The sequence below is a fragment of the Vicia villosa genome, linkage group LG6, assembly GCF_029867415.1.
Source record: "Vicia villosa cultivar HV-30 ecotype Madison, WI linkage group LG6, Vvil1.0, whole genome shotgun sequence".
Classification (NCBI taxonomy): domain Eukaryota; kingdom Viridiplantae; phylum Streptophyta; class Magnoliopsida; order Fabales; family Fabaceae; genus Vicia; species Vicia villosa.
Window position 1 is genome coordinate 128,054,180 of NC_081185.1, and position 15,876 is coordinate 128,070,055.

At 35.3% G+C, this 15,876-nt stretch overlaps 1 protein-coding gene and 1 pseudogene across 1 annotated transcript; one reads left to right on the plus strand and one right to left on the minus strand.

The window, feature by feature from the left end:
- Nucleotides 1-9,982: 9,982 nt before the first annotated feature.
- LOC131612337 (uncharacterized) lies at nucleotides 9,983-10,722 on the plus strand. The gene is made up of 2 exons (XM_058884130.1): nucleotides 9,983-10,301; nucleotides 10,439-10,722. The coding sequence occupies exons 1-2, from the start codon at nucleotides 9,998-10,000 to the stop codon at nucleotides 10,504-10,506; spliced, it is 372 nt and encodes a 123-aa protein (XP_058740113.1). The 5' UTR covers nucleotides 9,983-9,997; the 3' UTR covers nucleotides 10,507-10,722.
- Nucleotides 10,723-11,135: 413 nt separating this feature from the next.
- Nucleotides 11,136-12,661, minus strand: LOC131614635 (uncharacterized; annotated as a pseudogene).
- Between the last annotated feature and the right edge of the window lie 3,215 nt (nucleotides 12,662-15,876).

Here is a 15,876-nt window from a genome sequence, read left to right on the forward strand (position 1 = left end):
GATGAATTTTTGATGTGATGAATTAAATTACCATGAATATATGATGTAAAAGTTGTAATTATATGATTTTTGTGTGCTGATTTTTACATGAAAATTGTATGTTCTTGTGGTGAATTTGGTATGAGTTTGTGTTCATATGAGTGATATGATTATGATGAGTGAAATGTTAAAAGTGGTGATTAATCAATGATATTGTATGTTAATTGGTAGATGTATGATGTACCAATTATAATATGTTAATTCACTACTGTTTCTGGTTAATTTGGGCATTTGGGATGGATAATCGGAGTTTGGAATGGACTCCATAGCGAAAAATGAGATTCTGCTTCTGTTAACAAGGTGACGGGCGTCGCCTGCATGACGACCCGATCATCATGCCCTTTGAAGACACTGACGGGCGTTAACTATCTGACTAGGAGACCGTCATGGTCTCCAGGAAAGTGTTGTGTCTTGCCGGTCATCACAGGGATGAAGCTATGGGGAAAAGGGGGATGATGGGCGTCACCCAGGTGATGGATTTCCTGTCACCGTGTCCGTGAACGTGTTTTGAGGCTCTGGTTCAATTTTTCTATATTATTCGGTCCTGCACTTAATATTGATTGTTGTTTGGGTATATTTTGGTGAATTTAATTAATTATATGAATGATTAAAGGGTTAAATAGTGTTCACCCCCTGCCAAATAAGCGAGATTCGGTTTTCCCCCTTATTAAAAAAAATTTTAGCCTTCGCCCCTTAGAAAACAAGATTCTGTTTCCAGGAACCCCCTATCCCTTGTTTGGCTGACTGGGCGAAGGGAATCTTGCTGACTGGGCATGGTTTTGGAAAGCTTGCAAAATTACAAATAATCAAACTTGCAAAACCTGGGTTTCGAACCCAGGTCACTAAGGTTATGAACTTGCAAGCTTACCACCAAACCATGCATACTTTGTTGTTTATAATTGCAAATCAGTTCTATATATTAATACTCTATTATTTTTCTTTTTTTATAATACTTTTTAGTTTTTAATAAATTTTTTTAGTTAACGTTTTTATTTATTTTTTAACTAACTTTTTCAATAATATATAAATGAAAAAAACTGTAATAATATATTTAAAAACGTTAATAATTATAAAAACGTTAATAATTATAAAACGTTAATAAAATAAAAACGTTAATAAAAATGTTTTGAAATTTTTTAACATTTATAAAAATTTATTAACGTTTATATTTATTAAAAATTTATAATTTTTTTTTATTATTTATAAAAATTTATTAACGTTTATATTTATTAAAAATTTATAAAAAATTTAAAAAATACATGTTTTTAAATGTTTTTAAAAAATATAAAATTTAAATCTATATATAAATTTTATTAAATCTATATATATTTATTAACGTTTTTATTTACGTTTTTATTAAAAATATTTAAAAAAAATTTAGCAGAAATTTAAATTTATAAACATTTATTAACGTTTATATTTATTAAAAATTTATAAAAATATTTAAAAATTTATAAAAAATTTAAAAAATATATGTTTTTAAATGTTTTTAAAAAATATAAAATTTAAATCTATATATTTTTATTAACATTTTAACGTTTTTTAACATTTTTATTTTATTATATTATATAACATTAAAATGTTAATAAACATTAATATGTTAGTTTATAAAAAAAAGTTAATGTTTAATATATAACATTAAAATGTTAGTTTATAAAAAAAGTTAACGTTAAAACAATGTAAAATTAGTATAACATTATATTATAAAAAAAGTTAACGTTTTAATGTTAGTATAACATTAAAATTAGTAAAACGTTTTTTTAACATTAGTATAAAAAAAGTTAACGTTTAATATATAAAATTAAAATGTTAGTTTATATAACATTATATTATATATATTTGTTTTGGAAATTATAACAATTGAGCATATTGCTTCAATGGTTTGTTGGGCGCCTATTAACCCTTGTTACCTGGGTTCGAAAGTCAGCAAGATTCCTCTCGTCCAGTCAGCCAAACAAGGGACAGGGGGTTCCTGGAAACAGAATCTTGTTTTCTAAGGGGCGAAGGCTAAATTTTTTTTTATATTATCGTTGTTGTGAAAGAGGCGAGTCACAAGTTCAGATGAGAGGACTAATGGCTTGTCTAGAGTTTAGATCAAGGGGCTCGGAGTTCAGATGTTGGGACCCAATTTGTATGAAGAACCTTGGTTGAATTGGTACCACATGCATGAGTTAGTTGTTGTCTACATTGAATTACATAAAGGTTGTGCGAATGAGTGTTTGGTGTTGTTGTGTAAACGGGTTATTTTGGCTAACGAATATGAGTTATTCGAATTGCTGTGAAATTGAATTGTGATGTTTTGGTGCAAATGTGTTGTTTTAAGTTACTTGATTGAAATGCCTGAAAGTTGATTAAATTGTTTTTTTTGACTACCCTTGCATTTCTTTTGCACCATTATATATTTTGAGTGTATTCTCACCCATTTTTGTTCGTGGTGTTCGGTGCTCCTTCTTTGAGTACGGACAAACAGGTAAGTGAGTAGTTGCTTAAGGGCTAAAGGATGATGTTGATGTTATTCTTCCTTTTTCTGTTTTATGCGTTTTAGAATGTCGTTGCTCTGATCTGTAACACCCAGATGATGAACGTTTATGATTTATTCTACTTTAAGTTGTTGTTGCAAGAGTTAGATGCTATAACTCTTGACATTTTGCATTGTTTTGATATTGAGGGCATTTTTCCATAACTGAGTTTAATTAAAAAAAAGAGATTTACAATGAGACTTATTTGATTGATAAGTTGCTTTATTGATTAATTCCGCTGCAATGAGCCTATGTATTGGTGAGCATGTAATGACAAATGTTTATGATATGATATGTTTTATTTATAAAAAGTGTTACAGAGTAGGTTTATGATGTGATTGAGAAACACCCTAGATGTGATTATTTGTTATATTCGTAATATTATGTGTTGGGGTTTTAGGGTGTTATGCTCTCCACCAAATTGATGCTTTCCTGCTGTTAACATACCAAGAAGGATCTATAATCAATCCCTTGACATTCTCATATTTAAGGGAGTGCCATGTTGAAGGATTCACAATGCTTAACCCCTAATCCCCCTTAATTTTTAATTTACAGGTTATAGACTAGGAGACCCAATTTATTCTCCCCTTTTTCTTTTCACCATTCCAAAGGAAAGCAAACTGAATCTTTATAATTTCTTGGACTACTAGTTTCGAAGCTTTGTAGAAGGAGAAATAAAAGAGTGGGGTGGAATTCAAAACTGAGTTTAAAAGTGTTTCACGATCTCCAAGAGAAAAACTTTACCTTTTGCAAGATGAGAGTCACTTGCGAAGCTTCAAAATAATGGGTAGGGGTGTATATGGGTAGATTTGGGTTAAATTTAGCCAAAACCATAACCCAACCCATATATGATACACCAATTTGGGTGAGGTAAAATAATCACCCACGATATTGTTGGGTTGGTTTGCATTTTTGAAAATCGTATTCACTCAATAACCTGATCCATCCCACTTTTTTGAATCGGTTTAGGTGGGTTTTACTGTGTTTATTGGGTTTACCTAGTCCATATACATCCCTAATAATGGGATCCCATGTTGAACGCCTACAAGGAATGACCCTGATTCATAGGCCTGAAAATATGAAAGGGAAATGATTGATTGCACAAGATAAGAAGTCGGATACTGCCGTCAAGAAACTAGAGTCAATGTTAAAACCAAAAATTTTAAATTTATGAAAATTTACGCAAGATAAGAAGTCAGATGCTGCCATCAAGAAACTAGAGTCAATGTTAAAACCAAAGATTTTAAATTTATGAAAATTTACGCATAGGCCAGATGCCAATTCAAAACCACGTAACACAACTTTTATTGACCAAATTTCGTCTGCAAATTGTAGAAGATCAAACTCAAGATTATGTGACAATTTGAATTTTGAAGGGATGAAAATTAGACAGAGTACAAGCAATTTTAAATAACCTTGCAATGTCTTCAACCCCAATAATGAAAAAAAACAGAGAAAAAGGGTCCCCTAGCGAAGACCTCTCCTTGCTTGAAAATCCATGGTGGGGCTTCCACTAGTTAGAGACATAAACCATTATGTCTTGGATCTGTCATGACAGTATCAAATTATAATTAATAGACAATAATAGCCTAGCATTATTAGTTTCCTTATTAGTGGCAAAACATTATAGCTAGCATGATTCTTGGATCTTGGTCTCCAAGACTCACTTGTATATATATGCATATGTTTCTGTACTGTAGAATATAACAAAATATATAAAATACAAGTTTCTAACTTGGTAACAGAGCTTCATTGCCCTAAAGGCCCTCGATCCATTCCTTTTTTTTTCTTCTTTTTTTTTCTTCCTCTTTTCATGGCATCCGCTGCAAATTCAAACACCAAGAATGATCTTCCATCAACTGTTTCTGTCAAGTTGGACAGGGATAATTATCCCCTATGGCGATCGTAAGTTGTGTCCTGCTGAGTTCACCACAAATACCGATGCTGATGCAGTAACAATCAAGCAATTGAATCCGGCCTATGAAGACTGGCAGGCATGCGATCAACAACTCCTTGGTTGGTTGAAGAACTCTATGACTCAAGATCTTGCAACACAACTTCTACACTGTGAAAACTCAAAGGAACTTTGGGAAGAAGCCCAAAGCCTAGCCGGTGCACACACAAGGTCTCGAGTCATCTATTTAAAGTCAGAATTTCACAGTTTAAGGAAAGGAGAGATGAAAATGCAAGACTATCTCATCAAGATGAAAAACCTTTCTGACAAACTGAAACTTGCAGGTAATCCAGTCTCTAACTCAGATCTTATTATTCAAACCTTAAATGGTCTCGACTCAGAGTATAATCCTGTAGTTGTTAAACTTTCTGACCAAACTACTTTGAGCTGGATTGATTTGCAATCCCAATTGCTAAGTTTTGAAAGCAGAATTGAGCAGCTAAATAGTCTCAACAACTTAAGCATCAATTCCTCAGCAAACTTGGCTCACAAAACTGATCACCAAGGCAATTGGAGAGGTAACAAGTTTGGCTCCAATGGAAATTGGAGAGGCTCCAACTCTAGAGGTTGGCGAGGTGGAAGAGGACGTGGCAGAAACTCAAAACCAACATGTCAGGTCTGCTCTAAAATTGGCCATACAGCAGTACAGTGCTTCTACAGGTTTGACAAAGCCTATCAAGGATCAAACCAACCAGCAGATGGTGGAAACCATGGATCACACAATGCATTCCACGCATCACAAAATTATGTGCAAGATTGTGACTGGTACTTTGACAGTGGTGCAAGTAACCATGTGACACATCATACTGACAAATTTCAAGATCTGACTGAGCATCATGGTAAGAATTCCTTAGTTGTTGGAAATGGTGAGAAATTAAAAATTGTGGCCACAGGTTCCTCCAAACTTAAATCACTCAATTTGCATAATGTGTTATATGTGCCTAACATTACCAAAAATCTTGTGAGTGTGTCTAAACTAGCTGCTGACAATAACATTCTTATTGAGTTTGATGCCAATTCTTGCTTTGTGAAGGACAAGCTGACAGGGAAGGAAATACTAAGAGGGACACTTAAGGAGGGATTATACCAGCTCTCAGGGATTGAAAAAGATCCACATGCTTATATATCTGTCAAAGAAAGCTGGCATAGAAGACTTGGTCACCCTAACAATAAAGTCCTAGATAAAGTCTTAAAAAGTTGTAATGTGAAACTGTCACACAGTGATCACTTTAGTTTTTGTGAGGCCTGTCAATATGGAAAAATGCATTTGTTACCTTTTAAATCTTCCTCCTCCCATGCTCAGGAAACCCTTGAGTTGGTTCACACTGATGTATGGGGCCCTGCACCAACAACATCACCATCAGGGTTCAAATATTATGTTCACTTTGTTGATGATTTTAGTAGATTTACATGGATTTATCCTTTGAAACAAAAATCTGATACTGCACAAGTTTTCATTCAATTTAAAAACTTGGTAGAAAATCAATTCAATAAAAGGATCAAAACAATTCAATGTGATGGTGGGGGTGAATATAAACCAGTACAAAAACTTGCCATAGAAACAGGTATACAATTTAGAATGTCATGTCCCTATACCTCACAACAAAATGGCAGAGCCGAGCGAAAGCATAGGCACATTGCTGAATTTGGACTAACCTTACTTGCTCAAGCTCAAATGCCTTTACATTATTGGTGGGAAGCCTTCTCTACTGCAGTATATCTTATAAACAGGTTACCCTCAGTAGTCACTCAAAATGAGAGTCCCTACTATCTCATATACCATAAGAAACCAGATTACACATTATTAAAACCTTTTGGTTGTGCTTGTTATCCTTGCCTTAAACCATACAATCAACATAAGTTACAGTTTCACACAACCAGATGTGTATTTCTTGGCTATAGCAACTCACACAAAGGCTACAAATGCATCAATCCCCATGGAAGAATCTTCACCTCAAGACATGTCATATTTAATGAAGATCATTTTCCATTCCATGATGGATTTCTCAATACAAGAAGTCCTTTAAAAACACTAACTGAAAATTTTGTTTCATTTCCCTTCATCATGCAGGTAATTCTCAAAATAGTGATCCTACACCAGTAATTGTAGAAGCAACTCAAACTGGCAATAACCTGGAAAATGCAGAAGAAACAACTCAAATTGAAGATGTTCAAGACAATCACATTGAGACAGATCATGGAAACAATAGTTCACCAGTAAACAACTCAGTACATGAGGCCATGGATCACTTTGAAGCACCAAACATCACTCATCAAAACATCGCAGAAGCAGGCCCTAGCACTGACTCAGACACACGTATGCGTACCAGAAGCAAATCCGGCATTCACAAACCAAAATTACCATACATTGGAATAACTGAGACGTGTATTGATGACGTGGATCCTACCAATGCCAAAGAAGCCCTCACAAGACCCCAATGGAAAGAAGCAATGCAAAATGAATTTCAAGCTCTAATGTCGAACAACACTTGGACACTAGTGCCTAAACAAAACCAAGAAAATATCATTGATTGCAAATGGGTTTTCAAGACCAAGTACAAAGCAAATGGATCTATAGAAAGAAGGAAAGCACGTTTAGTTGCCAAAGGTTTCCAACAAACACCAGGACTAGACTATGAAGAGACATTTAGTCCTGTGGTCAAAGCAAGCACTGTCAGGATCATCCTTTCAATTGCAGTTCATTCCAATTGGAAAATCAAGCAATTAGACATCAACAATGCCTTCCTCAATGGATCTCTCAAAGAAACAGTATTCATGCACCAACCAATGGGATTTGTAGATTTAACTAAACCAAATCACATATGCAAACTATCGAAGGCAATCTATGGATTGAAGCAGGCACCACGAGCTTGGTTTGATAGTCTCAAAAATGCACTGCTTAGCTGGGGATTTCGAAATACAAAAAGTGATTCCTCTCTTTTTACACTCAAAGGTAAAAACCATATTATTTTTCTCCTCATCTATGTTGATGACATCATAGTTACAGGCAACAACACCATGGTTCTTGATGCTTTTATCAAACAACTCAATGTTGTTTTCTCATTAAAGAACCTGGGTGAGCTACACTATTTTTTGGGAATAGAGGCCCATAGAGATGCAAGTGGCATGTACCTCAAGCAATCCAAATACATAGGTGACTTGTTGAAGAAATTCAACATGGAACATGCTTCATCTTGTCCAACCCCTATGGTAACGGGGAAGCAATTCACAGTTGAGGGGGACAAGTTACAAGATCCAACTGTGTTTAGGCAAGCCATAGGAGGATTGCAATACTTGACACACACAAGACCAGACATAGCATTCTCCGTCAACAAACTCAGCCAATACATGAGTTCACCTACGGTTGATCACTGGCAAGGCATAAAAAGGATTTTGAGGTATCTCAGAGGCACCATCAATTATTGCTTACATATCAAGCAATCAACTGATCTGGACATAACAGGGTTTTCAGATGCTGATTGGGCCACTAGTATTGACGACAGAAAATCAATGGCAGGCCAATGTGTTTTCCTTGGTGAAACTCTTGTTTCTTGGTCCTCAAGAAAACAAAAGGTAGTCTCAAGATCAAGTACAGAATCTGAATATAGAGCACTGGCTGATTTGGCTTCTGAAGTAGCATGGACTCAATCGCTACTTGCTGAACTCGAGCTTCCATTGCCAAGGAAACCAATACTATGGTGTGACAACTTAAGTGCTAAGGCATTAGCATCCAATCCAGTCATGCATGCTCGTTCAAAACATATTGAAATTGATGTCCATTATGTCAGAGATAAAGTGTTACAAAATGAGATTGTTATTGCCTATGTTCCTACAGCTGATCAGATTGCTGACTGTCTCACTAAGCCCCTAAGCCATACACGATTCAATCAACTTAGAGACAAACTTGGGGTGATCCTGTCACCACTAGTTTGAAGGGGGGAGTTAGAGACATAAACCATTATGTCTTGGATCTGTCATGACAGTATCAAATTATAATTAATAGACAATAATAGCCTAGCATTATTAGTTTCCTTATTAGTGGCAAAACATTATAGCTAGCATGATTCTTGGATCTTGGTCTCCAAGACTCACTTGTATATATATGCATATGTTTCTGTACTGTAGAATATAACAAAATATATAAAATACAAGTTTCTAACTCCACTGATCAGAAAGTGAACTAGAAAACATATGAGTGTGAATCCACTTAATTCATTTGCTTCCAAATTTCATGCATTTAAGAATATAGAGAAGGTATTCACATGACACTATCAAAGACTTTTTCGAAATCAACTTTGAAAACAAACATGTCTTTCTTAATCCTACAAATAAAATCCACCAATTCGTTGACCACTACAACTCCATCAAATATGTTTTGATTAGGACTGTGTTGCATAGGTACGGGTACGTACCCAGTACCCGGTATGGGTACTGGTATGAAGTACGACATTTTCTAAAAAACTAAGGTACGGATACGTTGGTATAATTTGGGAAGAGTTTAGACTTAAGAGGATTGATTTGTATATGTGAATGTGATTTTAGAGAATGTTGTTTAATGTTGGCCAGAAAGAGGGACAAAGAGTGTTTGATGAGTTGAGATCAGAAAACTGAATCTGAAATACAAATTGATGGAGTTTTCCATTATCATATCATATGTAAACTATTTTTGAAACCTGATCAATCAAAGATAGAGGATTGATCTTTATTAGGAAAGTTCATTCGGCTGAACGCGTGTAACATATACGGGCACTGCATACGGTTTTTTCCTTGTAAAATCTGGGCTAGCTTAGCGCAAGTTTGGACAACAGCTATGCAAATAGTAGTACATTTGTCATTAATGGTGAGAAATGAGATAGTTAAATGGCATGAGCTACCTATTTTGCATACTGACATACCCTAAAATCGGATTAAATTATTTCAAGGCATAACGACTTGCGATTTTATTGAATTTACACGTAAGTCAATTAGTCTTCACATGCTATGCTACTATTGTCTACTTAAGTTATGGGATTGAGAATAAATAAAGACTTTTCGGTTGTCAAACTCTACCAATCTAAATCTAGCTCCAACTAGGGAAAACTAGTTAATTTGTGCATCAATTTTGAACTTGTTATGCCCTTTTTGCAGGCCAAGTTATGAATACATTCACAAGTTGTCAATTTATCCATCAATTTGAAATTCTGGTTTAGCCGGGTTGGGTCTGGTCTAATCCTCACTCTTTACTCTTTAGTACTTTTGGACCTTGTATTTCTCTATTTGTTCATAAACTTGAACCAGTTATGGTTTTTGTGTGCTGTGTTGTGAACCTATTTTGTGACTTTTTAATGTCCACCAGTTTTAAACTTGTATTGTATGATCTGACTGCTGTTGGGTGAGGAAAGGATCCTTTTGTAAATATACTACCGTTTTAGTAACAGCTGTAGACTTTTGACAATTTAGATAACTCAATGTAGTATATGCACATTTGCTGTCATACTAGAGAGGTATGCAAAAGATTGTCATAGCTAACTGTTTCCTTATGTTTCAGTCTGTCTCAAGTTTAAAGAAAGATGAGAAAAGACGCAGAAGTGATCTCGAAAATCTTTTTTGTTATGATAAAGCTATCCCAGAAGAAATAATTGAAAAGCCTGTTGGGTTATCTTTGGCCGAGAAAGCAATCGGTAACAATTCTCGATGCACTGATTGCCATGCCAAAGGTGCGATGCTTTGCGCCACTTGTGCCGGTTCTGGTCTATATGTAGACTCCATAATGGAAAGCCAGGGCATAATCGTTAAAGTTCGCTGCCTAGGTATATTCTATTTCCTGTTCAATCTCATGCACCTTGCACTTAAAAAGGATGCACTTGCACAATGATAATTGTATAAAGCCACAGAACAATGTTGCTGTTGACTAATGTTTTTGATTTGAAAATTTTCGCACATGTAGGTTGCGGGGGAACTGGTAATATAATGTGTACAGAATGCGGGGGACGAGGTCATCTAGGACCGAAATGATCTATGTCGACTTTTTGGAATTCTGTTGTACTACCAATATGTAATGTTTTGGTTGGCATTGCTTGTAAGTCATAATCATTTTCAATTTTGTTTATGTCAAGGATTTCTACAATTACAAACCAGACCAGTCTTAAGTTCTTAATTATGTAAACTCGCAATATTCTTTTGTCACACAGATCGATTACCTTAAATGAACTTACATGTAAGTTACTTATAGTTGATTTTATGCATGAGCTACCACTTCAATTAACTGAAAAGGCACTTGGAGGAGTTAATTTACACAAAATATACACAAAAATCAAAGAAAACTTTATTCGACATCAAAATTTAGCCGGAAAAATATCATGTTTCATCTCTATTCATGTAGATGGTAAAGTACCAACATTATGAAAGAATTTGTCATATTTGAAGTCTACAACAAAAGTAAATCAAGTAATCAGTGTCCTATCCTATATTATCTAAGGGATGATATGTTCTTTACTGATCTTTCCATGTTTAAGCTCTGCTAAAAATTCTCAGCTGCTGGACTTCGTACAGTTCAGTTGGCGAAACTCCTCCTGAATTGCCTCCCTCTTCTGTTACTTCGTGTAGCAACGCGAAACTGCTCCAATCGTGCTTTAATAGTTTGCTCAAATTGCATGTCCTGTGGATTCTGTGCGTAGGCCACATAGTAAGCTGAGACAGATGCTTGTGGCCATGCGAGTGCTAACCGGCACTGCAAACAAAAATTCATACAATGTTTTATGTTAGTAATATCCACAAGATAGTTTTTATCCAATAATTCTAACTTAGTTCTTACAATGAAATAAGAAGAAAGCATAAATGGATAGTTCCACGGCATAGTCCTTGTACACTATAAGACTCCAAAATCCACTCACAAGACTACAGATTGCCCCTACTGAAACACCACTCAGGAAACAGAATGCACCTGTCAGATCCAAATCTATCAGTTCCCGTAATCGACCTCTGCTCATGAACATTAAGTATCAGAAGAAGCTTGGACAAACCCTTTCTGATAAACTCCAACGGGCACGAAACCCCATATATTTCCCCAACTCATAAGACGCGCTGCAAGTTCCATTGCACATGAACAATCATCTTCATATGCATATAGATTTAATAATCGTGCAATATCTCGGAAGATTCAATGACCGGGGTGAGGATGGAGCCTAGAGAAACACTTCCAATTAAGTGTTTGATTGTGTGGCAAAATGCAACTCTAATGTTCCACGCTGATATGATCGGTGAAACGTATATACTGGACCCATGAAATTGTGACTTGCATTGCATTCTTCATAACCTGCATTGTCCATCCAAGGCTCAGAAAGATCAGTAAGATGTATGTGTCTGCTTGTATGTTTCCGGTCGCTCTTCTTGCGCCTCCAATTCCATACACCAGAAAACAGCAGTAAAGAGTACCGACGGTGATTGATAAGAATGCCAAGCACTTGGTTTTAGCAGGAAGAAAATCTATTAAATCTTGATACATTTTGTCGGTGTACTTGATCATGTTACTGCAATAGACTCGTCGTACATACTTTGACTGTAAATCTGCAAATAAGTAAGATCCTAATACAAGTATCAAACTCCATGGAGATCCGATTGACAAAAACATCAATCCCATTTGCAATGTTAACAGTGGACTCAAACAAAATGGGATCCGGAATGCCTCTTTCGGGTAGCATGCAATGAAACAATGCCATGTAAAACCAAGAATTCCTGCACATAATGTTGATGCTAGAAGTGGAGGGTACCATTTGTCAGGGTGGAAATGGTGGGTTGTTGAAGAGTCTAAGGTAGGATCATACCTAGTGATGAAAATCAGCAAGACTGAAATCAAGAAGAGTTGCATGTAGAAAAGAATTTTGAATATCCATCTCACTGCTAGTGCTACCATTGAATCTTGTGCCTGTACCACCTGAAACAACCAACTTGGCTTTAGCATTCTATATATTAAACATGCAATAGGAAAAATCAATGCCATTACATAGCAGCATTATTCCTGTAATCATGTATCGACAAAAATGGTATAAACTCGAGAATATTGTAAGATTATAGAAACAAAAAGAAAGAATACTTGAATGTGAAGAGGTTGCTGCTGTTGAACTTGAAGTTGCTGTGGAACTTGTGGTTGTGTGCTACTGGAAGAGGCCATGCTTCTTGAATTTTCTTTCACTTTCTTGCTCCCCACCAATGTAACAAACTCAGATAGAATCTCAGAAATTCGTTTTGCTTGGATGATTGAATCAATGGTACATTTCACATCACAATTGGTTTGCTTTACAAGCTATTTATTGACTATATCTTCGGTCTTCTATCATATTGTGAAAGCTGTTCAAATGTGTATATTTGTGCTGTGATGACGTGACGTGAACTAACTCTTCAGAAATTATGATGAAAGCAGTTTCTATATTGTGCAAGTCTTTAATCATTGAATTTTGATGTTTGATTTCTCTCCTTCTAAATTGGTGACTCTTGATATATGTAAATCTTATAATAATTAAGTATAAACATTTAAGCGATGTTGTAATTTTCAATTTTTTTTATAAACCATTATTTAATTGGTAACAATTGATTATGGATGATAATTGGATTCATATTTCGAGAATATAAATATTCACAAAGAATGAAGTAAAAATATATCAAACAAATACATAAACAAGCATATGTGATTACCTACTAAAATAAACAAATATGAATGTGAGTGTGGGTATCTCAGTCATTTGTGTTTAGGCAACTTGGACAGTATTTATCTAAAATAGTATTTGAGTTTGGATGCATTCCATGTCAGGGGGATTGGCTCCACGGTTAGGGTATTTAGAGTGCAGGCTCCATTTCTAGTGCTAGTTTTGATCATGTATGATCCTTCCTAATTGATTTCAAGCTTTCCATCTCTGATATTCTTCCTTCCGATGTCGGCTCATCACAATGCGAGGTCTCTTGATTGGAACTCTCGAGGTTGAACTCACTTGTTGTATTTGGCTGCGTTTACTTGCTTCATAACAACACTCATGAGGGTAGTAGATTCTCTCATTTCTTCTAAAAGGTCGACTTCCTCCCCAATTTCCTAGGTGTTGTCTTTTTCCAGTAAGAGGCGCGCCGTCCTCCAACTAAGTTCCCCTATTTCAACAAGGATGACATCTTCGGCTCCATACATAAGTCAAAAGGGTGTCTCGCTTGTTGAATGGTGGGATGTTGTCCGATATGCCCAAAGGACTTGAGAAGGCTTGAGAATCCGTTCGTAGTCTAATGTTTTTTTCGTATCTCGGTGGCACATGAAAGACATGTGATGACAACTTCATATTCATCTTGATTATTGGAGGTAGGTAATTCAAAGCGTAAGGATACCTTAATCACCAATCTGACATTGTTCTCTAAAATGAAACTGTTGCCATTTCCCTGAGTGTTAGATGACGCGTCCATGAATACGACCTTAGTGTGGGCTGGCTCTAATATGCATGGAGTCATTTTTTCTATGAAGTTTTCAAATTCACTGGACCACTTATGAAGATGTCAAACATGGACAATTCAATTGACCACTTTGTTAGTCATCCCTTTGAATTTGGGAAATAAGTACTTGCTGCAAGGGTAGATTTGTCTAAACCACAATGACATTTGTTAGAAAATATCGCCACAACTATCTAGAAACGGTAACTAAGATAAATGATGCATATTCTATCTTTTGATAGTGTATTTCATGTTCGTCTTAGACCTTAGAGATAAAGTAAATTAGGATCTAGATATAGTTCGGATCTCATACAAGGATAACTTTAATTACTTCATTGGATACAACCAAATAAAGGAATAAGATCTCCCCAATTGAATGTCGGGATAATAATAATGGAGTTTGATGTTACATATGGTTGGCGTCATTTTATCGGCAATATGTGTAGCAAGATGTCATGACATTGTGTGAGACATTATGTCTCAGTGTGTCCAAAACAAGGAAGCAACATGATGAAAATAATGTTGTGGAACCTTATTTTGCATGAGATATGCATTTAACAAAGACAATAAATTTTGATGAACACAACTAATGGTTAATGATGACAACTAAATGTCCAATGAGAACTGAAGTTACGTATAAGCGGTAAATGCGGTTAAAGATGCAAATCAAGCTATTAGGGTTTGATAATGGTATTGTTGTTGACCTGTCGAAAGTTAATGCAATGTTGCAGTGGGAAGCTCCAATGTCTTTTATTGGTATTAGAAGCTTCCTTGGTTTAACAGATTATTACAGAAGATTTATCGAAGGATTTTCAAATTTTGAATTACCTTTGACTCAGTTGACTCGAAAAAGGTCAATTTTATATGTGAGATGCTTAGTGTGAGGAGAGTTTTCAAGAACTCAAGAGGAAGTTGACTACTCCACCAGTCTTAATTTTGCCTAGTCCAAATTCATCATTTATAGTGTATTCCGATGCTTCAAAGATGAGTCTAAGTGGTGTGTTGATGCAGAATAGTCAGGTTGTGTCTTATGCTTCTAGACAATTGAAAGTTCATGAGAGGAATTATCCTACGCATGACCTGGAGTTAGCAGCTATGATTTTTGTTCTCAAAGTTTGAAGACATTATTTGTTTGGTTCCAGATTTGTAGTGTTTAGTGATCACAAAAGTTTAAAGTAGATATTCGATCAAAAGGAATTGATTATGAGGCAAATCAGATGGCTTGAATTTCTGAAGGATTATGAATTTAGTTTGAGTTGTATGGTATTCCTTTGAATATTGTTTCTGATAGAGACCTGAGATTTACATCGAGGTTCTGGGGGAGTTTACAAAAAGCCACGGTACTAAACTAAAGCTGAGTTTTGATTATCATCCGTAGACAAGTGGTCAGTCAGACAGGATTATCCACTCTTTAGAGAATTTGCTGAGAGCTTGTGTTTTAGAACAGAGAGGTAACTGAGACAATAATTTATCATTGATCGAGTTGACTTACAACAACAATTTACATTCTAGTATTGGAATGACACAGTTTGAGACTTTGTATGGTAGACAGTATATAACACCTTTGTGTTGGTATTTTCACCAATTCGATGACCACTACAACTCCATCAAACATGTGTTGATTTAGGAATAAATGCAGACCAACTTTTTGAGATGAGTTTACCAATAACCTTTTTCAATCTCCCAGCTTACAATTTTGAGATAATCCTATAAACTCTTCATATCAAACATATTGGACAATAGTCATTGGGACCCTGGAGGTTATGGTTCTTCGAGATCAAAACAATAAAAACCATCGTGATGGCTTTTGGAAGATGAGCATATAAGAAGTCTATTAGTTAATACTTAGATATGTAATCAACCACAATAACTTATAAAATAATTAAGTTCTTACAAACAAAATAATGAATAAAAATGAATAAT